Source organism: Mirounga angustirostris, unplaced genomic scaffold (assembly GCF_029215605.1).
Source record: "Mirounga angustirostris isolate CCGP_5_RB_7025 unplaced genomic scaffold, mMirAng1.0.hap1 SCAF_6, whole genome shotgun sequence".
Taxonomy (NCBI): domain Eukaryota; kingdom Metazoa; phylum Chordata; class Mammalia; order Carnivora; family Phocidae; genus Mirounga; species Mirounga angustirostris.
The window spans coordinates 123,253,949-123,280,308 of NW_026991714.1; the positions used below are offsets into that span (position 1 = coordinate 123,253,949).

Here is a 26,360-nt window from a genome sequence, read left to right on the forward strand (position 1 = left end):
TCTGACAAATAAATAAAATCTTAAAAAGAGAACATAGAAAAGTCTTTTAAACAGACTGATGGATTTCTTTCATGCAAGATTTTTCAGTTTTTAAAATGCTAACGTGATAGTGAAACGGCAGTTTCAGAAGGGGTGAAGCGGTATCCTGCAAGTCCGTGTTTCGGAACCTACTAGGTCACGGAAACCACTGTTTTCCTGGAGCACTTGTTAAGATCCCACAGAACCCAGTGGAGGACAAGTTTCCTTAACAGACCCTAAACTGTAGCCCTGCCCCACTGAAGGAGTGCAGCCCGGCCGCCAGGGCTCTCTGGAGAAGCCCGCGCTCGCGCCTGGGTGAGCTGGGCCTTCTCTTGTCTTGATCGGCTCTAATGGCGACGAGGGCCGTGAGGAGGTGCCTGTTGTACACGTGTGAGATTTCCTTCCCTTCCCTTCCAGCTGAAGACCTATTTTGGTGACGTGAAGGAGAAGTACCTGAGTGAATACTGCTTTTCCGGAGCCTACATCCTCTCTCTCCTTCTGAGTGGCTATCATTTCACAGCTGAGTCCTGGAAGAATATTCATTTCATGGGCAAGGTAATTTGGGTACTTGTTGGGTTGTGGGGAGATTGGGTGACGGAGGCAGCTTTGGGCTTGAAAGAGGTAGGAGTCAGCCTGATGTCCTGTTCTACCATTTCACCTCTAACCCAAGCGGACATTTTGTGTCAAGCCTTCCTATGTTGAGGATATCCTGTCAAAGGAGAGCTACCTGCCTTCTCAGCCTCGCCTTTCTGCTCATGTAACAGTGACTAGTTCCTTATGAAACGAACAGTGAGATATTCAACGTAACCGCATTTCAGTAGCCTCAATGATTCTGTTCGCTGACTTCAACACCCATCCCAAAGGCCTCTTCCATGATCTGGAACTGATTATTATGGCTTCTCATAAGGGCTGACGGCCTTGTTGGTTGTAGCTTCAAGGTTCACTAATCTGAAAGCTTAGCATAAAGAAGGAGATGAGTGACTGTGAGTGGGGGTCTTTGCTTAGAAGTCAGGTTTAGCTGGAGCCTTACACAAGCGACCTCACTGCGGTGCTTTGCCATTAGCGCCACCTGCAGGCATCCAGGCGTAGAGAAACATTTACTTTGATGAGCAACTCATGCTTGAAAAGTATCCAGAACAGTGCTTCTCTGACTTTTAAACCCATACCCACTAATGGCAAAAACAATTAACTCCCTTTATTAAATATGGTGACTTCAAGCAAAGCAAAATATTGAGGCAGAGGGCTGTAGCAGGCTAAAGGATACTATTTTCATTACACTCTTGTTGATATTGACCTTGCTAATCCAAATACTAATCTTTTCCTTGATTTAATCCTTAGTCTTCCTTTCATCACAATTTTTTTTCTCTGAAGGATATGTCTATGTCAAATTTGTGAGTGATTTATATTCTTTGGACTTCAGTGAATGATCTAGTATTTCTAAACCATAGGTGGTAACTCCTCTAACTCTGGAGCTTTCCTTGATACAAGACGTCAGATAAGGTTCCTGCCCCCTATAAAGGGAAGTGGACCTTTCACAAATTATTAATTCCCGGTACTGGTAAGGGTTTAGGGGAGAGGAGCATTTCCACATGGAAACTGGTTGGAATGTAAATTGGCACAACCTTTGGGGAGACTGTTTTGGCAATATGTGCTAAAAGCCTTAGAATATGAATGTCATTTTATCCAATTACTTCATTTCTAGGATTTATAAATAATTGGATAAAGTGAGTAAAAATAAACATAGAAGGCAGTTCATGCAGTGATTATCCTTTGAGACATGAGATGATGTTTAGAAAGGTATTGTTAAGTGAATAATTCTACATATAACATGCACAGAGAAGACTGGAAGGATGTGTCACAAAAAGATAATAGCAGTGACTTCTGTCTGAGTGGCGAAATATAGCTGGTTTTTATTTTCTTTTTTAGGATTATCTGTATGTCCTAATTTTTCTACCATGACCATGCACAACTCATGTAATAAAAACACTTTCAAAATTATTTATTATTCACAGACTATCTACATTCTAATATGTTTGGAGGTGACTGGAAAATACTCCTAGGAAGATGGCAGGGCCAGAGCATGTCTTATCATTTAGGAAGAATCCTTTCTCAAACATGAGTACAGTCATCCAACTTCCATAAAGTAACACTGACTTGCTGGGATTATTTCCCAGTCTTCCCTCATTGAATCATAAAGACATCCTGGTTACATAAGGATGAGATTCCTGGGCCTGACGTAGACGTAAGAGACCAGGGACAATCATTATTCTCTTATCCTTTGCCTGCTTTCTGTCACCACCCTGCCTTCTACACCTTTCCCTCCATATTCAAACAACCAAAGAGGAATGCAAATCTCCAAAGGCCGTTTGAAGTAAGTTCTTCTAGGCAGAGGCAGGAGACTTGGGCAGTTATTCACCAAATTCCTCTGAATTTCAGGAATAGAGCAGCGAGACTCCAAACTCTCCTTCATCACTTGCTCGGGCTCCATCTTCCCCACAACCATATTCCCAGCTTAGAATGTAAAAGTAATGCAGTTAGAGAACTGAACGTGGTGCTCTCCACCTCCTGTTGCTCAGTGTTATGGATGCGATTGCATGAAAGCTCATTTCATCTTTAAACCAGAAACAACAGCCTCTCCCCACTGTTTGCAGATCCAGAGCAGCAATGTCGGGTGGACTCTGGGCTACATGCTGAACCTGACCAACATGATCCCAGCTGAGCAGCCGTTGCCCACACCTCTCTCCCACTCCACCTATGTCTTCCTCATGGTCCTCTTCTCCCTGATCCTGGTTGCAGTGGCCATTGTTGGTTTGTTTATCTTTCACAAGCCTTCATACTTCTGGAAAGACATGGTATAGCAGGAGCAGCTGAAATCTGCTGGCTAGAGTGAGAAAAAAACGTGCCCAGGGAGCACTTTCCTCCACAGTGGTGTACAAGATCATCCTTCCTTGCTCACCAAGGCCAGTCTTGACCAGCATGAAGCTTCCCTTGGCTTTTGCTGAAGCCTTTCCATGGAAGGTATTCACCACCTTCTGCCTCAAGGACTACCCGGAAGACATCGTCTCTTTTGTGAGTCCTTCCCAACTCCCCTTTTCTCTTTTGTACTCTGTGCTTGTGTAGGTCTTAAAGACCTGTTACCTTTCATGATCTCTGCTTTATAAAAAAACAATCATGACTTTGTCCCGAAGAACTCAGAGTCCTGAGTCCTGCACTGGCAAGTTGTGCTGGCTAAAAGAAGATCTCAGGAACTGGTTCAGTTGTACTTATACAGACCCTTTCTTTCTCCTTTTGCCCATTTATTAAGAATGCCATACAATGCCTTTGGAGAGGGCAGACACACATCTCATTCCCATCCTGCTGTTTGCACAGGAGAATTTTCTAGACTAGACAAATATGTGCTAGGGCCAAAGAGTCTTGCAAGGGAATTTATGTGCTTGTATCGTTAATACAATACTCAATCCAATCCAAAACAGGGATGTTTTGCCATCAGTGATGCCAAAATGCTATGGAGTGGGACACCCCCCCCCCCACACCCCAGACCAGAGATTTCTTTAAAAGCTGATGTAACATATAGGCATTCAGCTATCAGGGCATACTACATGGTAGGTATACATGTCAGGAAGAAAAATACAATTACAGTGAAGAGTTTGGAAAATGCATCCTTCAGTGCATCTATTGGGGTTTTATTTTTATTGTAGTCATACATATATAACATAAAGTCCACCATTTTAATGTGTACAATTCAGCTGCCTTTCGCATATTCGCAGTGTTGTGCAACCATCACCACTGTCTAATTCCGGAATATTTTCCCCACCAAGAAATTAGCTGGAGACAAGACCATCCCTGGGTGGGTTCAAACCACCCAACTGTCAGTTAACAGCCAAACACGCTCATCAGTTGTACCACAAAGATAGCCACTGAGTTTTAAAGCCATGCTGTATCTTTTTGTCCCAGGGGTTAATGTAGTGGGAGAGCTGCAACATGCCTTTCCACTGTCATGGTGTTTGCTCACCAAAGTGTGCCAGGAACCAGATCTGAAAGTGTGCTTGCCACCCGTCACACCGTATGAGCTCTATTTACTTATTCCATGAACTATTTGGTGGGAGAAGCAGCAGCTATGGACCTTGTGACAGAAACATGAAGAGACTATACTTTCTTCCTTTAATGACTGCTGTGAGCAGGTGGAGTGGTGATGGGTCAGTCTGAAGTTGTCCCAAGCTCCCCATCTCTGGATCTGGGGACTGACTGCTGAGCTGATTGATGTAGGGTGGGACTGGGGTGAGGAAGGAAAAGCTTTTCCACGAACTGGAAGCCAAATGTCCTAACACTCTTGAATAACCAAGTCAGTTTTTACAACATCCAGGTGAATACAAGCTAATAAAGCTGTGGGCAGGAAGTTTTTCTTTTCTGCTACTCACAGTTGAACTTGTTGTACTTGGATTAGGAACCGGAAGCCAAGTTTGAACATGTTTAAACTCTTTCTACTAGTGCTAGTGGTTATATTGTTACACTTAGTATTTATTGAGCATTTGTTGTGTCCCATGCTCTGTGCTCAAGTGCATTACATTCATTTTCTCACTTAAATCCTTACAACAGTCTGAAGGGAGCTACTACCCTTCCCACTTCATAGAACCAGAAACTGAGGCTCAGAGAGGTTAAGTCACTTGCCCAAGTGGCTGACCTAAAAGCCTGCAATGCACTTAACCATTATTTTCTTACCCAAATATACTAGACTGTCTCCTTGTAACTTCTAAGCACACACTTAACTCTGTATGAGTACAGGGCTGATGGGCATGGGGGAGAGGGAAGTAGACAGATGACCTGTTCCCTGATGGACCTAGTGATTTAATATTGCTCTAAGTCCACAAAGGCTGTCATGGCAACACTGATATTCTGTTCACATACTATGGTAACCATGGCGTATGATGCTAATCAAGGATTTCCCCATATTCCTGGCTTCTTATTTATAGTGCTTGCTCCCTGCATCAGATAAAAATGAAAATAAAAGGTCAAAAAATAGAGCCAACAAGCAGCTCCTTTCTTCCTTATGTCTACATATACAAAGCACTGTCATGCACATTCTCTATTCTGATTCTAATAAAACCCCATGAGGGTGTAAGTACTATTGCCATTTTATGAATGAGGGTCACACAAACTAGTAGATGATCGAGTAGATATGCAAATTCATGTCTTTTGCCCCAAGTTTATTGTTTTGTCTTTTCTAAACACTGCCCCTCAGGAAGTTAGAATTAGAATTCACCAGTTTCCTTCAATAAACTGAATTCTTATTCCATTTTTGTCTTGCAGCCTGGGTCCAAAAAAAAAAAAAAAATCCATTAAGGTATTTGGGAGTCAAATTCTACTTGTTTGAAGTCTCAACTCATGGAGATGATCAGCTGGCACAACCTAATCTCATTTCCTTTGGAGGGAAACATGGTTTTGTGTCAGATTCAGGAATCTGCTTTGAGCCATTCTAGATGAGAAGGGCCAAATAAAATGGGTCACTGTCAACTGATTTTAATATTGAGTTGGCCACTGGTTATAAATGATCACCATTCCTTCCTGGCCATTCACCTAAACTTGGTTCCACCATTCCTTTAGAAGGTGGGAAACTTTTTTCTATGAACCCATAAGGGGAAAACATCAGAAATGGTTACTTCTGTAGACAAAAGACTGAAGTTACTTAAGTAGGGTGTGTGTGTGTGAGAAAGAGAGAGAGAGAGAGACAATTTTCACCTTACCCAATTCTTAAATTAATAAGAAATATAGGGGCGCCTGGGTGGCTCAGTTGGTTAAGCGACTGCCTTCGGCTCAGGTCATGATCCTGGAGTCCCGGGATCGAGTCCCGCATCGGGCTCCCTGCTCGGCAGGGAGTCTGCTTCTCCCTCTGACCCTCTTCCCTCTCGTGCTCTCTGTCTCTCATTCTCTCTCTCTCAAATAAATAAATAAATAAAATCTTTAAAAAAAAAATAAGAAATATAAAATGTAATATAAATAAAAGTTTTTAAAAGTATACTTTATTCTGGGGCGCCTGGGTGGCTCAGTCGGTTAAGCGGCTGCCTTTGGCTCAGGGCATGATCTCAGGGTCTTGGGATCAAGCCCCACGTCGGGCTCCTTGCTCAGCAGGGAGCCTGCTTCTCCCTCTCCCTCTGCCCCACCCCACCCCACTCGTGCTCACTCTCTCTCACTCACTCTCTCTTTCAAATAAATAAAATATTTAAAAAAAGTATATTTCATTCTAATGTTTTATCAGTCAACAAGTAAAAGAAGGTGCAATCAAACCAGAGAACTAAGAAGAGTTTAAGAAAGTGACTATATCCGGGGCGCCTGGGTGGCTCAGTTGGTTAAGCATCTGCCTTCGGCTCAGGTCATGATCCTGGGGTCCTGGGATCGAGCCCTACATCGGGCTCCCTGCTCAGCGGGGAGTCTGCTTCTCCCTCTGACCCTCCTCCCTCTCATGCTTTCTGTCTCTCATTCTCTCTCTCTCAAATAAATAAATAAAATCTTTAAAAAAAAAAATAAGAAATATAAAATGTAATATAAATAAAAGTTTTTAAAAGTATACTTTATTCTGGGGTGCCTGGGTGGCTCAGTCGGTTAAGCGACTGCCTTCGGCTCAGGTCGTGATCCTGGGGTCCTGGGATCGAGCCCTGCATCGGACTCCTTGCTCAGCGGAGAGCCTGCTTCTCCCTCTCCCTCCGCCTGCCACTCTGCCTACTTGTGCTCTCTATCTCTCTGTCAAATAAATAAATAAAAAATATCTTAAAAAAAAAAGTGACTATGTCCAAGGTATTATCATTTCAACATGTAGTTTACATAAAAACTATTAAATTTGTTTTTCATATTAAGTGTGAAAGCTGTTGCATATATTGCAGTTACAGCACATCTTAATCAGGTCTAGCTACATTGCAAGTGATGGAGAGCCATGTACGACTAGTCTAAAAACGTGTCTAAAAACACATTCAAAGCTAAAAAGACACAGGCAATATTTTGTCTTTCTATTGAGGGGAAATTAAAAAAAACAGCTATAGATACTGTAACATCTTGCTATTATTTATTATATATGAAGTTAAAATATTCTTAGACATGATTCTTCTTTAAGATCTCAGCTCAAAATTTCACTTTATTCCTCAGGTTTTGTTGCCTTTTTTTGTGAAGGCAGAAATGCCTGTTATTCAGGTCAAGACGCCTGATGAAAGACCTTTGGAAAATGCAATCTGGATTCAAAGATGATACAAGATAATTTTGATGATTATATTCTATAATCAAATTGTAAATTTGAATATTAAAATAAATATTAGTTTCTTAATAGCTCACAAAGATTACCGTATTGTTATATTAAAATTACTATTAAAATATATTCTCATTTATTGTCAGTTTGAAAGATGAGCTGAATTTCACCCAGATTGGTCTGGTCCCTCTCTGATTCAGATTCTAATAGTTGCTATCTTGTTAGAATAGGACACTTGCTTATGGTTAGTTGTGCTCACTAACCATATTTCTTTTCAGTTTGTGTGAGTTTTATCTTTTAAGTTTATTGTAACAACCTTAGAGTTTCAGTGGCTTACCACAATCAACTTTGATTTTCATGTTCACGGATCTGCGTCAGCTGGGTAGTGCTCCTTCAGGCGGTAGGTCTAGTTCAGGCCTGCTCCTGTATCTTGCATCTCTAACAAAAAATGAATGGCAAGGACACCAGAGAGGAAGACGGAACAGGATGCCTCATACAGCCTTGGCCAGGACAGGCCCCTGTCACTCTCATCTACATTCTACTGACCAAAATAAGTCATATGACCAAGCCCAACAATTAGCAAGTTGGAGAAACACTGGAAGGGATGGCTAGGTCATATGGCAAAGGACATGGATGACTCATTCTAATACAGAAGAGGAGTGAAACAATGGGCACAGTGATTGAACCTACCACAGTGTCTCATTAACTAAAACATAAAGGGTGTTTTCTATCAATTACAGTCCACTTATCTTGCCAAGGAGTATTCTTTTTTAAAAATGTCATTACTTCCAAGATGTCATCAGTCTGCAATTTCCTTCCACAGCCTTCATCTGGATGATGTAGCAGCTCACAAATTAGCCTCATATTCTAAAAAAGCCTCTCTATTCTGGATTTCCTGAGAGGACGTAGATCTGGTTAAATTATTTTATGTGTTTAGGACAATGTGTAGTTAACTACGCAAGTTTTTATTCGTACATGAATCTAATACAACTGAGTACATTTGGTTTTATCACAGGGAGAATGGATTTTTTAATAATGGGGAAAGGAGTATCTCTATGAGCCTTCTCTAGAAAAGTGGCATTTAAGACTGTACATGTGATAGAAGCATTGCTATACCTTTTGCATTCATCTATTTTAAATAAATGTCTAAATTTAAATTGATGATGCAGTGACGGCATCACCCTCATCAACACCTGAGTTGACTTTTTGTTTTTATATCCCTATTGAATGTATAGTGAATAGCAAAGCTCACCAGAGAACATGGGTCAGTCAATGACAAATGAGATACGGTCTCCTAAGAAACTGCATCACTCCTTACAATGAAGTTCTAAGAAGAAAGGGGAGGCAACCCTGGGAGCTAGATGGGGAACAGTGTGTATTTAGAATGACCTAAACCAAACTCTATTTTTCCTCCTAAACCTGCCCCGCCTTAATGCCACCACCGTGTCAAGTAACAGGACTTCATCAACTTCATCAACAGCACCTGTGTGTTATGCCTTTGCAATAGTTTTCATTTTGATTCCCCTTTCCAATCTTACCATTATCACCCCAGTAAAGACCTGGCACCAGGAATGGTGGTTGTGTCTCCAATCTATTAATGCCAGAATAAGCTTTATAAAAAACAGGCTTTAGGGCACCTGGGTGGCTCCCAGTCCGTTAAACGTCCGATTCTTAATTTCGGCTCAGGTCATGATCTCAGGGTTGTGAGATGGAGCCCTGCATCAGGCTCCATGCTCAGTGCAGAGTCTGCTTGTCCCTCTCCCTTTGCTCTCTCTCTTTCTCTCAAATAAATAAATAAAATCTTAAAAAAAAAAAAAATGCAGGCTTTATCACATTGCCCCCTAACTAAAATTGCCAGTCGCTTTCCATTGCCTACAAAATAAGGTCAAACTCTCCAAGAGACATTTAAGCTTTTTGAGCCATGCCTGTAACAAGCTCTCTCCAGGCTTCATCCCACTCCACCCCTCTGATGTTACCTACATTCCAGACAGGGTAGACTGCTTCTTCACCCAACACTGTTCAGGTTATTTGCTCAACTTAGAACACCTCTGCCCCACTCTACCTCAGCTCAAATGCCTGTAGTGAAGCCTTGGTTCACATCTCCAAGTCATGTGCTATTGCAGCCCTTGGCCTGGGCCTGCATTAGACCTCACTCAGACCCTTCTATTCCGCGTCTGGCTTAAGCTCCTCAGAGAAAGATAAGTGACTTCTTTCTTTCTGAAAAGTTGGCCTCATGGGGTATTTTAGCAGGAACTAAGGTAATAGTCCTAGTTAATCTCCCTCTCCACTGCAGGAAGGCTGGTCCATACCACTATTTCTACTTTGGTATACTCATTTCATTATCTCTTAACATGACCTTATCTTCCTCCAGCTCTTCAGGACCAGCTCAAATCCTGGTTCCTCAATGACACCTCCTTGCATTACCTACATTGAATGTTTCCTTCTTGGACCATGCATTAATTTCTGTATAGTTCACCACACAGCACTTGATCACACAATTTAAGTAGAATTTTAAGGATAAGAATATACCTTAAAAAGTCATGCTTATCAGAGCACATGGGTGGCTCAGTGGGTTAAGCATCTGCCTTCGGCTCGGGTCATGATCCCAGGGTCCTGGGATCGAGCCCTGCATCGGGCTCCCTGCTCAGCGGGGAGTCTGCTTCTCCCACTCCCACTTCCCCTGCATTTGTTCCTGCTTTCGCTCTCTCTCTCTCTCTCCCCCAAATAAATAAGTAAAATCTTTAAAAAAAAATGGGTCATGCTTATCAAAATTTAATGTGTATGTAACTCACCTAGGAATCTTGTTGAAACAGAAATTAATTTTAATTAATAAGAAATGATTCAGTAGGTGTGGGGTGAGGCTGAGCTTCTCCATTTCCAACAGGCGGCCTGGTAATGCCAGCGCTGCTGTCCAGGCACACTTGGAGTACCAAAGGCCTAGACTACTTAGCATCCCATGCAGTTCCTTCTTCCAGCTCTCAGGTAAGTAGTCATCTTCCGCCTGACTGCCATACGTCATTTGGCAGCCTGTTCCAGGGGCCAACTCAAGGGCAATTTACAAAGCTTCCTCTTTCTCTTACACAACATTCCTCAAGGGTTTCTTTTTTTGTCAGTTTTCTGTGCCTCAGGAGATTTCTGTCTGCCTTTAGGGAGCCACTGCCTAGCACTTAGTGACAATCTGGTGGGCCTCAGAGGGATTTCTCCCAGCTTTTCTGCCAGGGTATTGTGCTTTTGGTAGAAACCCACGGGAAAGAGCTGGTAGGTAATCCATAATGCAGGCCTATGTGGAAACTTTAAAAAATTCTATAAAGTTCAGGTGGCTTCTTATTCCGTCTATGATGGATTTTTCCTTCTCCTGTCACTACCAGGGATAAAAGAGTTATTGACTTAAAAATTTAGTTCTGATGGGTTTTTGAACTCTATGATTTTGTAGCTTAACCAACTAGGTGGAAGCTATAATCTCTTGCTATACGCACACAAAAACTACTTGTAAAAGGAATAAAAAAATCATAAGGGAATTATTTATTTTTTATAAAGTTTGCAACCAGAAATGCAATTCATTAGCATATATAACTAAAAATAGAGCTTCAATAAATCAAATTTTCAGTTCTGAAAAAGCAGTAATTATATATATTCCACATTATAGTTTCCTTATATTTATAAATACTCTTACAAAAAATTGAAAGATGTAAATGGCTAATTTTGTAATAACATAGGTTTTCTGACATACAACTTACTATGAAATGATTTTTGGCCCAGTAATAATGTAAAGGGGGCAAATATAGATAAGCAGTGGGCAGTTTTTAAAGTGAACTACTCAGTACCATTTGCAGTTTTTTCTAATGGTAAGTCATAATGCTCTCCAGCTCTGCAATTGACAGGCATACTATAATTATAAGCAGCAGCTTAAAAATATGACCTCTTGTGCTGTTCCATATCTCTTGGATATCTGCCTCTACAATAGTCAATTGAATTATGTTCTTGGAATACACATGAAGATGGAAGTTCCTGTGAAGAATGTGTTGTCAGTCTGCTCTGTCTCCTGCAGTTAAATCCATGTGAAGAATGTATTCTTCGATCATCTTCTGGATACACCCGTCTAATAATGTAACAGAAAGTTATTTTTAATTTTTTATTATTAGAGTTTTCAAACATAAACAACAGTAGGATAATACACATCCATGTGCCCATTATAGAACTTCATCCAACTCTTGTCATCACTTTGCCAGTGTTGAGAAAGTGTTAATTATAATCACAGAACAGGATTCAAACTTTATGGGGGTCACTGTGCTAAAAGAAGTGAGTGTACCCTTTTACCAACAGTCAAATGGTGAAGTGGGGCAGAATCCCTGCATGATGCAACATGGTAAAAGTAAACAGAGGGCTCCGGTCCTTAAATGCATGAAAGAATGCACCTCACATGAAAGGAGGTAGGCCCCTCTTTAACCTGCAGAGAGAATTAGGACCACAGCAGCTATATTTGCCTGTTCCTCTTTATATTATGAAGTTAGAGAGATTAGCAGAATCATTTTGGTGTAGCAGCAAATCAGTGGGTTATGTAACTTATAGTCTCTTCTGGAATATTTCTTTGACACCGAGAACCTGAAGGCTAATGACTCACCTGTTTTAAATTGTTAAGTTTTGCTTTTCATATATGTTTAAACCTAAAATCTTTCAATTAACCTCTACTAAAATACACATTTATGGGATAATTCCAGCAGATTTTTAATGTAAATATTTGATAGTGTTTGTAAAGAACTCTTATTTTTTTCCTACTACAGTCCCTTCTTCTCCAAGTTGCTAATATGCTGTGTTATACTTGGGCCTGTCAGTAGTGGGTAAGTGGAAAGGAAGAGGGCAGGTGGAATCTTGTCTTGGCTGTAATCTGCCCCCTTTTCCCCTCAAATCAAGGTCTCTTTTGGTCTATCTCAATTTTCCCTTTAGGTCTCTCCTTTTGATCAGAATACCTTTGAACCATTTTAATCCTGTTAACAGCCGAAGTTAGTAAATTAAGAAAAACTACGTAATTTAAAACAAAACCTCCAATCTGATTTCTGTTGAGTAGTTTAACATAAATCAGTATGGAATATCCTTTTATACTGAAACTTATATTCTTTCACATAGGATGCTTATAATCCTGACCCCAAATTTGGTACTAAGTGACAAGATGGGAGAAAAAGTAAGCCTAACAAAGGCCTTTTCTTTTACATGCCCTCTTTTGAATACTAGAATCCTCCTAACCTGTCATCAGTATTAGAGAAGCTGTCCTAAGGAGAGTGAGAGATTTCTATTGACCAATCTTGTCTTTTATCTTGTCCAATGGAAGACAGTGGGCTGGGGTTAGGTGTAGACTGATAATCATGGAATAGAGCAAAATTATTATAAAGGAAATGAAACAAATTTCTAGCTTAGCTGGTAGCCACTGGTAACCCAGGTGCAGATGAACTGATTAACTGGTTTTGCAACCCCCAAACCACAAGGGAGACAGTGACAGTCATTTCCAGAGGCAGTGGCAAGGATGTGCAGAGGTGGTATATAAACCCTGCATACATGTGGATTCATGAAATGCGTGTTTTCTAATGTGTTTACATGTCACTGGTAGCAATCAGGGATAGGATTGAAAAGGATGGTTTCACGGCTAAATCAGTATTTCCTCAGGCCCTGTGACGTGAGGAAAGTGAGGAAGGCAGGAGAGAAAAAAAGAAAAGTTTCTGAAGAAAACCAGGATAGCCCATAGCCCACAGGTGGAAATTCACATCTCTCCAAGTACGTGTAGAATAATGTTGTACAATTGGAGGAAACATTCTGAATCGAAAGGGCAGGCACATAATAACTTTCTAGTCTTCATCTCCTTTCTCAAACCTTTCCCCTTTTCTATAGCCTTATTCTCCATCCCAGCACACTGCTCTCTTCTCCTGGCTTGGCTTTTTATTTCTAACCCTTTTTCTCTGCTTTCTTATCTTGTTCTTTCCCTTTCGGATGTCAGGCTTCCCCTCTCTCCTTCCTGCCTTGCGCTTCAGGGTCACTGTGCTCCCTGCTCTCCCGATGACGCTCCCATCTAACGGCACCAAGAGACGATTATTGCGTGGCAGAGAGAGGACTACTGGTGCGTGTATATGAAAAAATAATTTGTAGCAAACAAAGACAAACCAAAAAAGAGAGAACAAACTGATGGTTACCAGAGGGGAGGTGGGTAGGGGACAGGTGAAATCGGTGATGGGGATTAAAAGTACTAAACTTAAACCTGATGAGCAGGTTAAGGGTAATATATATTATTCCTGTACATTACTCAGTATATTACAAGAGGAAACAGATTTCAATAACAAGATACATGGAATAAGACCGAGACCATTTCATGATCACCAGGCTCACAGTGGTGAGGGTAATATACTGAGTAATATACAGAATCGCTGAATCGCTTTATTGTACACCTGAAACAAATTTAACACTGCATGTTAACCACAGTGGAACTAAAATTAAAGAAAAAATAATTTGTAGCACAGCTAAAAGGAATACAGCTGACCCTTGAACAATCTGGAGGTTAGGGGCGCTGATCCCTGTGTAGTTGAAAATGCACGTGTAACTTTTGACTTCCCCAAAACTTAACTACTAACAGCCTGCTGTTTACCAGAAGCCTTACTGGTAGCATAAACAGTTGATTAACATGTGGTCCTATGCTATATGTGTTATATACTGTGTTCTTACGATAAGCTAGAGAAAAGAAAACATTATTCAAAATCATGAGAAAATATATTTACAGTACTATACTGTAAAACATCCACATATAAATGAACCCACACAGTTTAAACCCATGTTTAAAAATCCTTATCTAAAAGTCATGGTACTTCTGTGAAAAATCTGTTTTTTTACTACTAGCTTACAGTGAAGGGTTAAACCATTTAAATCTAATTTGTATATTTACTGCAATCTTGGGAAGTAAAGGTAAATTTATAATTCACAGCATCAGAAATAAACCTTGATTATAAATTGAATCTATAAAAGAATAAATCTGAATTTTAGCTTTGGGTGATAATTTATACCACTTTTATACAAATACCTAATTTGAAAGAAGTCTGAGTGTTTTGCTGGAGTCAAGTACTGTTCCTTACTGTGCAAAATAAAATGACTCACTTATCTAAATGCCAATCAGGATTTATGTTATCAGGAACTGGGGAGTCCCGAAAAGATCGTGGCCTCTGCAAGGATGTTTTCTGTTCAAAATCCAAGTCTTCCAATAGAATCTGTTCTTGTGGATCATGAGGTGGGTGATTACAGGAAGATATGTGCCATGGTCCTGTTCCACTGTTGAAATCAAAATTACTTGACTGCCTTTGTTTTTGAAACTTTGGAAAAGGTGGTAGTCTTTGTCCATGACCTCTATTAACATATTTTTTCAATGACATTTTCTCTGAGACATCATTGTTGGAATGATCACGTAGAGATCCTCGTGTGTGCGCTGATACTTCATCAGTATATTCTAAATCTTCCAAATTCATTTCATCATGAAAATAGTCCTGGTGGGAAGGCTTCTGCCTTTGAAAACCACCACCTCTATTGAGAAAATGAGAACTTTGTACAAGTAACTGGTCCTGAAAATCACCATGAAGTGGGTACTCACGGTGGTTATAGAAAGGTCGTCGTTTTTGTCCCCAGCTTCTGTTAATAAAACCAGGATCTTTCGTTGGAAATGGTTCCCAACAGTTACTATAGGCCTGATATTTCTGAATGGAATGTCTCCTTTGTCCACCAACTTTGCTAACAAAATCAAAATCATCTCCAGCATCTGGTTCATGGCAGTCACTGTGAGGCTGGTGATCATGAAATGGTCTTGGTCTTGTTCCGTGTATCTTGTTATTGAAATCTGTTTCCTCTTGGAAGACATCATAACACTGGTGATTAGCAAAGAATGAACATCTTGGTCCTGGTCCTTTGTTACCCAAATCCCAATTTCTCAGGTGTCTCTCTTCTGGCATGCTGTCACTACACTGGTGTTTATAAAAATCCCCATGCTTCTGGGCAGGTCCATTGTTGACATAATCATAATCCTTTATCTGTACATCATTTCGAGGGTGCTGGTCATTAAGAAGCCTTGACCTTTTCGAAGTCCTGCTGGGGGGAAAATATACTATAAATCCTAAGTATTTGAACAATAAAGGATAAATGCTGTGCCATTAGCAAAATCTCCCTTTGTTCAGTTCAACAGGACATAAATTGTTGTGATGTCCCCTGAACTGAATTGTGCCACATTTTCATTTTTCTCCTTTGTGCTTATGAGCCCCAAACTCTCTCCTGCAACTATTAACTTGTAAATTTCCAAACAAAAGTGTGTTGGTGTTAAAGAGTAATTTTTTCCCCTAAAAACTAGAGCACAACTCATTTCACAGCACCTTTTCATTTAGAGGAATGTCATAACCAGATCACTTTTATCATAATCTGTCTGAAGGGTTAAACAAGTAATCTTACAAATATGGCTGATGACATGCTGGATTATTGTACTGACTTCATGTCAGAAGAAGTAAAAAACATATATTGGTTTTTATGTAATTACTCCTAAAAACTATTAATGGAGTTTATAATATAAAATAATTTGGTATAAATGATATATTTTGGCTACTTCCAGTTTTTTACTTTTATAAATAAAGCTGCTATGAGCATTCATGTTATTTCTGTGTGAACAAGTTTTCAGTTCTCTGGGATAAATGCTCAAGAGTGCAAATGCTGGGTTGTATGCTAAATCCATTTTTAGTTTCATAAGGAACTGCCAAACTTCTATAACATAAAAAACACACCAATTTGAAAGAGTTGAAAAGAGGAACAGACAACATTTAGAATAGAAATAACTATTTAAAAACCCAGGATGAGATACTATAATTGACTACAAAGCTAGAACTTTGTTTCCTAGCAACAAGAAAAGGAAAGTTTCATAAAAACAAAACATAACCTAAACAAAAATAAACAATGAAACCTCTCAATGTCTGAAAACAAAATTTCTGGCACCAAATTCTGAGAGACTTTCACAAGGATTTTATTCATTGAAGATAAACAAATGCTTCCTTGGAATGGGGGTGCAGACATTATGTGCAGGAAGAGCCTGTGTCAGAGCAGACAGGAACTGCCCTGGTAAGTGGAAGAGCTCTGTACAACCCTTCATGTGGTTCATGCACATCCTGTGATGTTAGCTAACGACTAACACAGGGCCTGGCTCTGCTCAAGTAAGGACTCCTTCTTGGTGGGTGGGGGTGGAGAGAAAAGGCAGTACCACTCAGGTGGTAAAATGCTTCATGTTATGGGGTGAGATTTGAAGCTAGAAGGAAAAGTAGGAGAACAGAAGAATACTGTCTAGTCTAGCTTGTATTAAATCAGTTCACAGTAGATCATTTCAATTTATTGCTACATAATATTTCAGGTTAAAAATACAAGTACCAATTATTCCTCTTGATTTAAAATAGTATTGTGTATCCTGTGATTAGTTTATAGAGAAAAATGCTAACAGCAGAGAAGTCTAATTTTTTTTAAAGAGAAAAAAAGATTTTAAGATAATTGTTAAATTCTCTATCAGTTTATAAAGATATACACACACAGAGATATATGTAGATATGTAAGTCATAGAAGAAATTCTAGTACCATTTGATAACCTTAATCTACTTTCTGATATATTGGTAGAATAAATACAAATTATTACTTAGAATCATAGCATTTTAAACTTTGAAGGGATCACAGAGATTACCTAGTTCAATATTTGCCAAATAGCTTGGAGAATATTAGTTTCCCATATCATGTTAATGCTTGTTCTGTCAGGGGGAAAAACAGTTTTGTGCTTGAATAAGTTAGGGAAATGTTGGGTTCAACAAAATTTAATAAATCTCTTTACTTCAGGAATTCTAAGGGCTTTTATTTTATTTTATTTTATTTTAAAGATTTTGTTTATTTATTTGACAGAGAGAAAGTGAGAGAGGGAACACAAGCAGGGGGAGTGGGATAGGGAGAAGCAGGCTTCCTGCAGAGCAGGGAGCCAGATGTGGGGCTCAATCCCAGGACCCTGGGATCATGACCTGAGCCGAAGGCAGACGCTTAATGACTGAGCCACCCAGGCGCCCCTAAGGGCTTTTAATAAGCTAGTGTTCATGGTGACATCAGCTTGCATTTCCAAAATTTATTTGACTTAACACTTTTTATTCCTGTAAAACTAATAATACCTCATAAAATACTAGTTACCTATCTCCTTAGAATACAACTTAAGAAGAGCTAACTGATCTTGTCCAATGTTTTATGTTACAAATTAAACAACACTGGCCTGAAAAGGTTATGTCACTGGCTCTATATTGCCTATAATTTATAAGTGGCAGAATCAAGATTTGAATGCAGACTTCCTGATTGCCAGTCCTGTGGATTTCTCCCCCTACTCTACCACTATTAATATGTATCTGAACTTTCATAAAATATTCATCTACAATCATGTTGCTTTTACCCATGGAAGTCTTCATTTGGGGACCAATCTCCAGATTCTTCCAAAGAATTAGATGGGGGATTTACATCTTCATCAGAATCCCAGACATCCATTCCAAGATTACTAGAGGAAAAATATCAATAAAAAAATTTTAAATTCTATCAGAAACAAGGTCATATGCTTTTTGACACATAAGCACAAAATAAGGAAGAAAAAAAGCGTATCTGCACACCATTTGCATCTTGGAAAAATCTGTGGATATTCTGCCATTTTGCCTTAGTGAAAAGAATAAAGCTTAAGAACGATGAGGTTAGAGGTCATCAGTCAAGCAAAATTTTAGGATGTTAGGATTTTCAACTTTGAGGATGTAAACAGTATCTCTTGTGGCCAAGAGATCATAAAAATTAAGGGCTTCAGGCATAGGCACTGTGAGGAAGGGTTAATGGGAGAGAGATAAAGGGGGTGCGGGAATAAGGTCAGGGGTACTAAAGTACTAGACATCAGGCTTCCCTAACTCTCCCCTTCCGTACACCTCCTCTGATTACCCACACTTTCACTATCTGAAATTACCTTATTTGTTAATGCCTTTCTCCAGTACCATGCATCCAATCATTGACTCTTCCATTCAGCAAATATTTGTGAGGTGCCCAAAATGTGCCAGGCACCGTTCAAACACTTAGAGGTATGGTAATGATCAAATCAGGCAAGTCCCTGCTCTCAAAGGAGAAGTAGACCATAAACAAGTACATAAATGATATCATTTCTGATAGTAATAAGTGCTTTGTAGGAACTCCAAGGTAGTATAATAGACAGTGACTGGGAGAGAGGGACAATATTAAATAAGAGAGGAAAAGCTGACTCTCTGAGGTGGTGACATTTGAACAAAAAAGTCAGCATGCAAAGATAGAGCATTCCAAGTAGAGAAAATAGCAGTGCAAAATTCCCTCACATATGGCCTTGTGAGACTGCACAGAGACTTAGCAGCTTCATGAGGAAAGGGAAAGAGTCTGTCTTATTCACTGTTGACTTCTCAGAGCCAAGCAGAGTGCCAGAACACGGTAGGTACTCCATAAATACTTGTGGAATGGAAAAGGATGGGTAGTGTGTTCTGTATCGTAACACCTAACCCTTTGTTATATATGAGGGCTTTACTCACCGCTCTTCCCAGCCTCTACAGCTGTTTAGCACTATGCCTGGCATATAGAAATGCTTAACAGAATTCCTGAGCAGTATATCAGAGATGTTGAATGAATACTGTATCTTTATTGGAGAAGATAAAATTAAATGGGAGGTATTCTTTAGGAATGCCTCACTGAATTTATGCTAAAAGACACTTAAGATTTTTGTACTGTTACAATGTTGTTTAGTTTCAGAAAGTAGAAAAATGACATCTGAACATGCTATAAAGACAATCTTCTCAGAGATAAAGGCCGGAGAAGACAGCAAGAAGAGTTATATCTTAGTGTCTATAAATGACAATCACTACCTTAGGAGAATATTAATATTGAGTTCAAAAATTATTTTTCTAAATTCTAGTAAAAAGGATGCTAGCGTTGTTATGGTACATACATGATCTATTGGGAATAACATTTCCTCAGGTAAAGCCTATAAAAAGCACAAGGAAAAGATTTCAAATGGAAGAAAAGCACGAGAGAGAAAACTTAATTGAATAGCTCCTGTAAGAAATAAGAAATGAATAACCAGTAAGTTTTCCTCCCAGAGTACTTGAATAAATACTAAGAAGGAAATCCCTAGCTCTCAGGCCAAATTCAGTGTTTGGTTAAATTTTATTTAGCCTCTTAAACTCTGAAAGAAGATAATGCTTTAGTGCATTATAAAACAGATGTCATCTTTAAAAAACAAATATAAAAGCCATTCTTTTTATAAGCTATTATATAAACTTTCCCAACCACCTATGATTTGAAAAGAAAATGTTCCCTACATAAGGGTGAGATTGTGCATGAAGTTCAGGTGTGAGAAAGATTTGGGGGTCATATGGTAAAAATAAGAGCTGAAATGACAAGAAAATGGAGTACAGGAATAAAAGCCAAAGACAAAAGACAGTCTTATCAAACATCTACGATAGGAAGGAAGAAGAGGAGACAACTAAGGTGAATAGAGCTATGAGAATATTAAGAGGCAAACTTAGTATTTTTTCCAAAATAAAACATTTAAAGTATATGTAGAGAGTGGTTAATGATGCCAGATGTTGCAAAGAAAAGCTGGTAGGAGGTGGCTAGGTTGTTGTTGATCTCTGAGAAGGAAATTTTAATTAAGTAGTAAAAACAAACTGGATACATTTAAGCAGAGAATAAGAAGGTAAAGAAATGGAGGCAGTGATCCCAGACAAGTGTTTTTAAAAATTGGATAATGGATCAAGAGAATAGAATGGTAGTTTGTACAAGATATAGAAAACAATAGAACACTTCTAGGTATTTTTAAAATTCTGTATACCTAAGGTATAAAATGTGATGATTTGATATACATATACACTGTGAAATAATTGTTATAATTTAGCCAATTAACACATGCATCACTTTCACATAATGTGTGTGCGCGCGTGTGTTAAGAACTTCAAGTATACAGTACGTTATGGTTATCTATAGTCACTATGCCATATGATAGATCTCTAGAAATTACTCATCTTACATAACTGAAACTTTGTACCCCTTGACTGACAACTCCCTATTCCCCTGCCCCCCACTCAGTCCCTGATGACCATTCTACGCCCCGCTTCTATGAGTCTATTTTAGATTACACATTTAAGTGAGACCAACAGCATTTGTCTTTGTGTCTGGCTTATTTCACTTAACATAATGTGCTCCAGGTCCATCTATGTTACCGTGAATGGCAGATTTTTTTTTAAGGCTGAATAATATTCTACTGTGTTTATGTACTGCATTTTCTTTGTCTATTAATCTGTTGATGGACATTTAGGTTGTTTCCATATCTGAGCTATTGGGAATAATGCCTCAGTGAACATAGGAGTGCAGGTACCTCTTCCAGATCCTGATTTCAATTCCTGATTTTCAATACCCAGAGGTGGGATTGCTGGGTCATATGGGTAGTTCTATTTTAAATTTTTTAAAGTAATCTGTGTGCCCGATGTGGGGCTCAAACTCATAACTCCTGAGATCAAGAGTTGCATGCTCTATCAACTGAGGCAGCCAAGCACCCCCATTCTTAATTTTTTGAGGAACTTCCATACTGTTTTCCATAATGATTGTGCCCATTTACATTCTAACCAACAGTGTACAAGGGTTCCCTTTTCTCCATATCCTGAGTTATTTTTTTTTTAATAATGGCCATCCTAACAGATGTGAGGTAATATCTAATTGTTTAATTTGCATTTCTCTGATAATTATTGACATCAAGCATCTTTTCATATACCTAATGGCCCATTTATGTGTCTTCTTTAGAGAAATGTCTATTCAGGTCCTTTGCCCATTAAAGATTTTTTTTTTTTGCTACTGAGTTTGCAAATATTTTCTCCTATTCTTAAATTGCCTTTTCAATTTATTATTTCCTTTACTGTGCAGAAGCTTTTTAGTTTGATATAGTCCCACTTGTTTATTTTTGCTTTTGTTGCCTGAGCTCTTGGTGCCTTATCAAAAAAATCACTGCCAAGACTAATGTCAAGGAGCTTTTCCCCTATGTTTTCTTCTAGGAATTTTATGATTTAGTGACTTATATTTAAGTCTTCAATCTATTTTGAGTTTATTTTTGTGAGAGGTGTAAGACAGGGGTCTACTTTCATTCTTTTGCATGTGGATACCCATTTTCCCAGCATTGTTTATTAAAGAGACTATCCTTTCCTCATTGTGTATTCTTGACACCCTTGTCAAAAATTAGTTCACTGTAGGGGCGCCTGGGTGGCTCAGTCGGTTAAGCGACTGCCTTCAGCTCAGGTCGTGATCCCAGGGTCCTGGGATCGAGTCCCACATCGGGCTCCCTGCTCTGTGTGGAGCCTGCTTCTCCCTCTCCCACTCCCCCTGCTTGTGTTCCCTCTCTCGCTGTGTCTCTGTCAAATAAATAAATAAAATCTTTAAAAAAAAAAAAATTAGTTCACTGTATATGCAGGAGTTTCTGCGCTCTCTATTCTGTTCCATTGGTCTATATGTTTGCCTTTATGCCAGCACCATATTGCTTTAATTACAGTAGCTTTGTAATACAATTTGAAATCAGGAAATGCAGTGACTCTGACTTTATTCTTCTTTCGCAGGACTGCTTTGACTATTTGAAGTCTTTTATGGTGCCATATAAGTTTTAGGATTATATTTTTTCTTTCTGTGAAAAATGCCATTGAAATTTTAATAGGGACTGCACTCAATCTAGTATGTTTGAAAGCAAGAGAAAAGTGGCAAGGGAGGTTTAAGATATGAGAGGGGAAAGGGACGGTGACAATGAGATCCTACAGTTAGAGAAATCATATTCTGTAAAGATGGAAGTTTAAAAAAAAAGGAAACTTTTTTTCTAAGAATGAGGTAGAGACTATTAAAAAGAGAAGGGGGTAGTAAGTCATATATGAGAGTGACAATTAGACTCTACTGCTGATAATCATAAACCCTATCATAAGAAAGCAATCTGAATGAGGTAAAACAAACAGAAAGCCACTCTTAATTTAGGAACACAAAATGTATTATGTCTATTAATCATTGGGAAATGTAAATTAGGGGCACCTGGGTGGCTTAGTGAGTTAAGTGTCTGCCTTTGGCTCAGGTCATGATCCTGAGGTCCTGGGATCGGAGTCCCGTGTCGGGCTGCCTACTCAGCGGCGGACTGCTTCTCCCTCTCCTACTCTCCCTGCTTGTGCTCTCTCTTTCTCTCTGTCAAATAAATAAATAAAATCTTAAAAAAAAAAAAAAAGGAAATGTACCTTAAAACCACAGTGGGATACCATTTCACACCCACTAAAACAATAAATAAAAAAGATAGACAGTAAGTACTGGCAAGAAAGTAGAGTAACAGGAATCCTTATTTGGGAAAACAGTTGAGCAGTTTCTTAAAAAGTTAAACATGATCCTGTCATTTGTGGCAAAACAGATCTTAAGGGCATTATACTAAGTGAAATAAGTCAGAGAAAGACGTGTATGATCTCACTTATATGTGGAATCTAAAAAAGCCTAATTCATAGAAAGACACTATAATGGTCATTGCCAGCAGCTGGCTGGGTAGTGGAGTGGGTAGATGGGGAGATGTGGGTCAGAGGGTACAAACTTATAAAATGAAGAAGTTCTGGAGATCCAATGCACAGTAATATGACTATAGTTAACAATCCTATATTATATACTACTTGAAAGTTGCTAAGAGAGTAGATCTTAGATATTCTCACCACAAAAAAAAAAGCAAATATAGAAGGCCTGAAGACAACAGAATTTAAGCATTTAAGGGAGCTTCAGAGTTTGATCCAAATCCTTCAGTTTACCCCTGAAGTAACTGCCAGGAAAAAGGAAGACTTGACCAAGGTCACCTGACAAGTTAGTGGCAGAACTAGACAAGAACTCAGCTCTCCTGACTTTCAATCTAATATTTTTTTCATTATACTCTGCAACCTCCCGCATTTCACAACAGGAACTGAGAAAAATTAGGAGAAAAATAACCCAAATTCATGGTGCTGTATATTTTGGCATTGATACAAATATTCTTTTTTTTTTTTTTTAAAGATTTTATTTATTTGACAGGGAGAGACATAGTGGGAGAGGGAACACAAGCAGGGGGAGTGAGAGAGGGAGAAGCAGGCTCCCTGCTGAGCAGAGAACCCCATGTGGGGCTCAATCCCAGGACCCTGAGATCATGACCTGAGCCGAAGGCAGACGCTTAACGACTGAGCCACCCAGGTGCCTCTTGATAACAAATATTCTTGAGCTTTGTTTTAGGAGGCAGATAAATTACTTGGAAATAATTTGATCCTTTTACATGTTGCTTTTAAGAATTATTAGACGGGGCGCCTGGGTGGCTCAGTTGGTTAAGCGACTGCCTTCGGCTCAGGTCATGATCCTGGAGTCCCGGGATCGAGTCCCGCATCGGGCTCCCTGCTCAGCAGGGAGCCTGCTTCTCCCTCTGACCCTCACCCCTCTCATGTGCTCTCTCTCTTTCATTCTCTGTCTCAAATAAATAAATAAAATCTTTAAAAAAAAAAAAAGAATGATTAAACTAAGAGTAGTGTTCAGTCTAGGGCTAATTATTCCCCATTAGTGAGACAAGACCCTTTGACTAGTAACCTGTATTCTATCAACTAGGCCGTTTTCCAATCTGGCTGGTGGGAAAAAGCACTACTCCTGGCTCTGTGTGAAAACCATTCCCTCTAATCTTCCAATAGTTCTTACCCTGGCCTCAGGTAGTTTCCTTACATGCAGGCACCTCTCTGCTGATCTAGAGAATTCTCTCTCTGTGCAGCTCTCTGCTCTCCAGCATAGCTGCGTTGGTCTCTCCGATCATTCTGTCTCCTTAAGTTAGGGTATCCATCTGGCTCTGCCATGACTCCCCCTTTCCTGTGCCATGGCCTGGAAACTCTAAGGCAGTAACCTGGAGCAATCCTAGGTCATCTATGTCCATGGTTTGCCATTTCTCAGAGATAACTGTCCTTTATGCCTGATATCCAACTTCTTAAAAATTGTCTTTTCATATATTTTGTCTGCTTTTTAAGTTGTTTAGTTATTTAACTGTTAGTTAGGTGGGAGAGTAAATCTGGTTCCTGTTACTCTATCATGGCTGAAAACAGAAGGTCTGATGCTATCATTTTTTTCCTGCTCTGAAATCTTGAGTCTAAGAACTCTCCTACTTTATGAATTGGCTAATAAAATTTCCTCTCTTTTAATAGCCTTTTGTTTTACTTTTATCTTTTTTAAATTTTTAAAAAAGATTTTATTTATTTATTTGACAGAGAAAGAGCACAAGCAGGGGGAGAGGCAGAGGGAGAAGCAAGCTCCCCACTGAGCAGGGGGGCCTGATGTGGGGCTCGAACCCTGGACCCTGGGATCATGACCTGAGCTGAAGGCAGACACTTAGCTAACTGAGCCACCCAGGCGCCCCTACTTTTATCTTTTAATAATCAGAAGCACAATTAAACTCTTAGTGTACAATGCCTAACCTACTGAGCCACCCAGGCACCCCTCTTATAAATTCTTAAATATAAATAGTTTAATAAGAAATACTTGGCAAAAGTAAATACTGGATTTAAGTATGGTGACTACTATGTCCAGCTTTACATAAAAATCCCTTTATAATAGCACACATAGAAATTGTATTATAAACATCTAAGCTGGAAACAGTCTTTCATCCCTTAAAATTAATATTGTATAGAGGTGTTACGTGAGCAAGATGGAGGGCTAGGAGGTGCCAATGGTCATCTCTCCCCAAAACAACAAAATAATAACTGACTACAAACTGATAAAAATGGTCTGAGAAAGCTCTGGACTACACTGAGGAAGCAGGAGAAACCTTGTGGAGCTCAGAAAACCAAGGATGGCCACATAGAAAAGCCTAGAAAGCATTTTACCCGCATCACCCCATCCCCCATTTCAGAGCAGCTCGGTGCCAGGAGGGATCCCTTTGGAAGATTTCACCCCACGAGGGAAAAGGAGAGCAGCAGAACCCCAGCAAACCTCATCTATGTAGTTGTTTGTGCACTATGGTGGGAATGTAAATTGGTACAACCATTACGGAAAACAGTGTTGTGGTTGAATAATTAAAAATAGAACTACCATCTAATCCAGCAATCCTTCTCCTTGGTATTTACCCAAAGGAATTGAGATCATCATTTTGAAGAGATCTCTGCACCCCATGTTCACTGCAGCATTATTCACAATAGCCAAGATATGAAAACAATCTAAAAGTCTTTCAATGTATGAATATAAAGAAAAGCTGGCAAACACACACACACAGGAATATTAGCCATAAGAAAGAAATCTTGCTATTTGCAACAACATGGATGAATCTGAAGGGCATTATGCCAACTGAAACAAGCCAAACAGAGAAAGACAAATACTTTCTGTGGAATCTATAAAAATAGCCCAAAAAACAAAAAACCCCAGCTCATTTCAAAGAATAGAATTGTGGTTGCCAGGGGGGACAGTGGCAGAGGAAATAGGGAAAACGCAGTTCAAAGGGTACAAACTGTCGGTTATAAGAAGCACAAGTTCCAAGATTTAATGTAAAGCATGATGAATATAGTTAACAATATGGTATTGTAAACTTAAGAGATGCTGAGAGTAGATCTTAAGCTTTCTTACCACAAAAAAAGAGTTAAGTGAGGTGGTGGATGTGTTGTTTTGTTCTTAGTAATCATTCCACAATATATACATACATCAAATCACTATGCTGTACACTTTAAATATATACAAGTATTTGAAAAGTATTGCTCAATAAAGTTGGAAAAATGTATATAAATACTGAATTTTATAAATTGTTAAAGTCTTGCTGCCTTTGGCTCTGATTTTAGGCTCTGGAGCTACATCTCTACCCGTGTCCTTCAAAAAACAAACACCTGATGTGTTTAGGTCCCATTTAACACTTCCCACACTCCCTTCTTGTACGCTGGGAATTCATTTCTATAAAAGCAATAACCAGGGTCAATGAAAATTTTGGTCATTGCATTTGGGAGCCGAAGGGCACCTGAAAAAATCTATTACTAATCTCTCTCTTTGTGGAGGTCAAAAACCAAAG

At 39.3% G+C, this 26,360-nt stretch overlaps 2 protein-coding genes across 5 annotated transcripts in view; one reads left to right on the plus strand and one right to left on the minus strand.

The window, feature by feature from the left end:
* The window catches only part of ENTPD1 (ectonucleoside triphosphate diphosphohydrolase 1), a 98,259-nt gene extending 92,063 nt beyond the window's left edge, over positions 1 to 6,196 (plus strand). For all 3 annotated transcript variants that reach the window (XM_054508313.2, XM_045878504.3, XM_045878505.3), the window contains exons 9-10: positions 436 to 573; positions 2,670 to 6,196. In XM_054508313.2, coding sequence (XP_054364288.1) covers positions 436 to 573; positions 2,670 to 2,876 — 345 coding nt within the window. In that variant the 3' untranslated portion in view covers positions 2,877 to 6,196. The remainder of the gene's footprint in view (positions 1 to 435; positions 574 to 2,669) is intronic.
* A 4,903-nt stretch (positions 6,197 to 11,099) lies between these two features.
* The window catches only part of LOC123845529 (uncharacterized), a 49,556-nt gene continuing 34,295 nt past the window's right edge, over positions 11,100 to 26,360 (minus strand). Inside the window, exons 8-10 of one of the 2 annotated variants that reach the window (XM_064595085.1) lie at positions 17,718 to 17,819; positions 14,381 to 15,355; positions 11,100 to 11,348 (exon numbers count right to left, since the gene is read on the minus strand). In XM_064595085.1, coding sequence (XP_064451155.1) covers positions 11,156 to 11,348; positions 14,381 to 15,355; positions 17,718 to 17,819 — 1,270 coding nt within the window. In that variant the 3' untranslated portion in view covers positions 11,100 to 11,155. Of the gene's footprint in view, positions 11,349 to 14,380; positions 15,359 to 17,717; positions 17,820 to 26,360 lie in introns of both variants that reach the window. The other variant, XM_064595084.1, reaches the window with a different exon arrangement.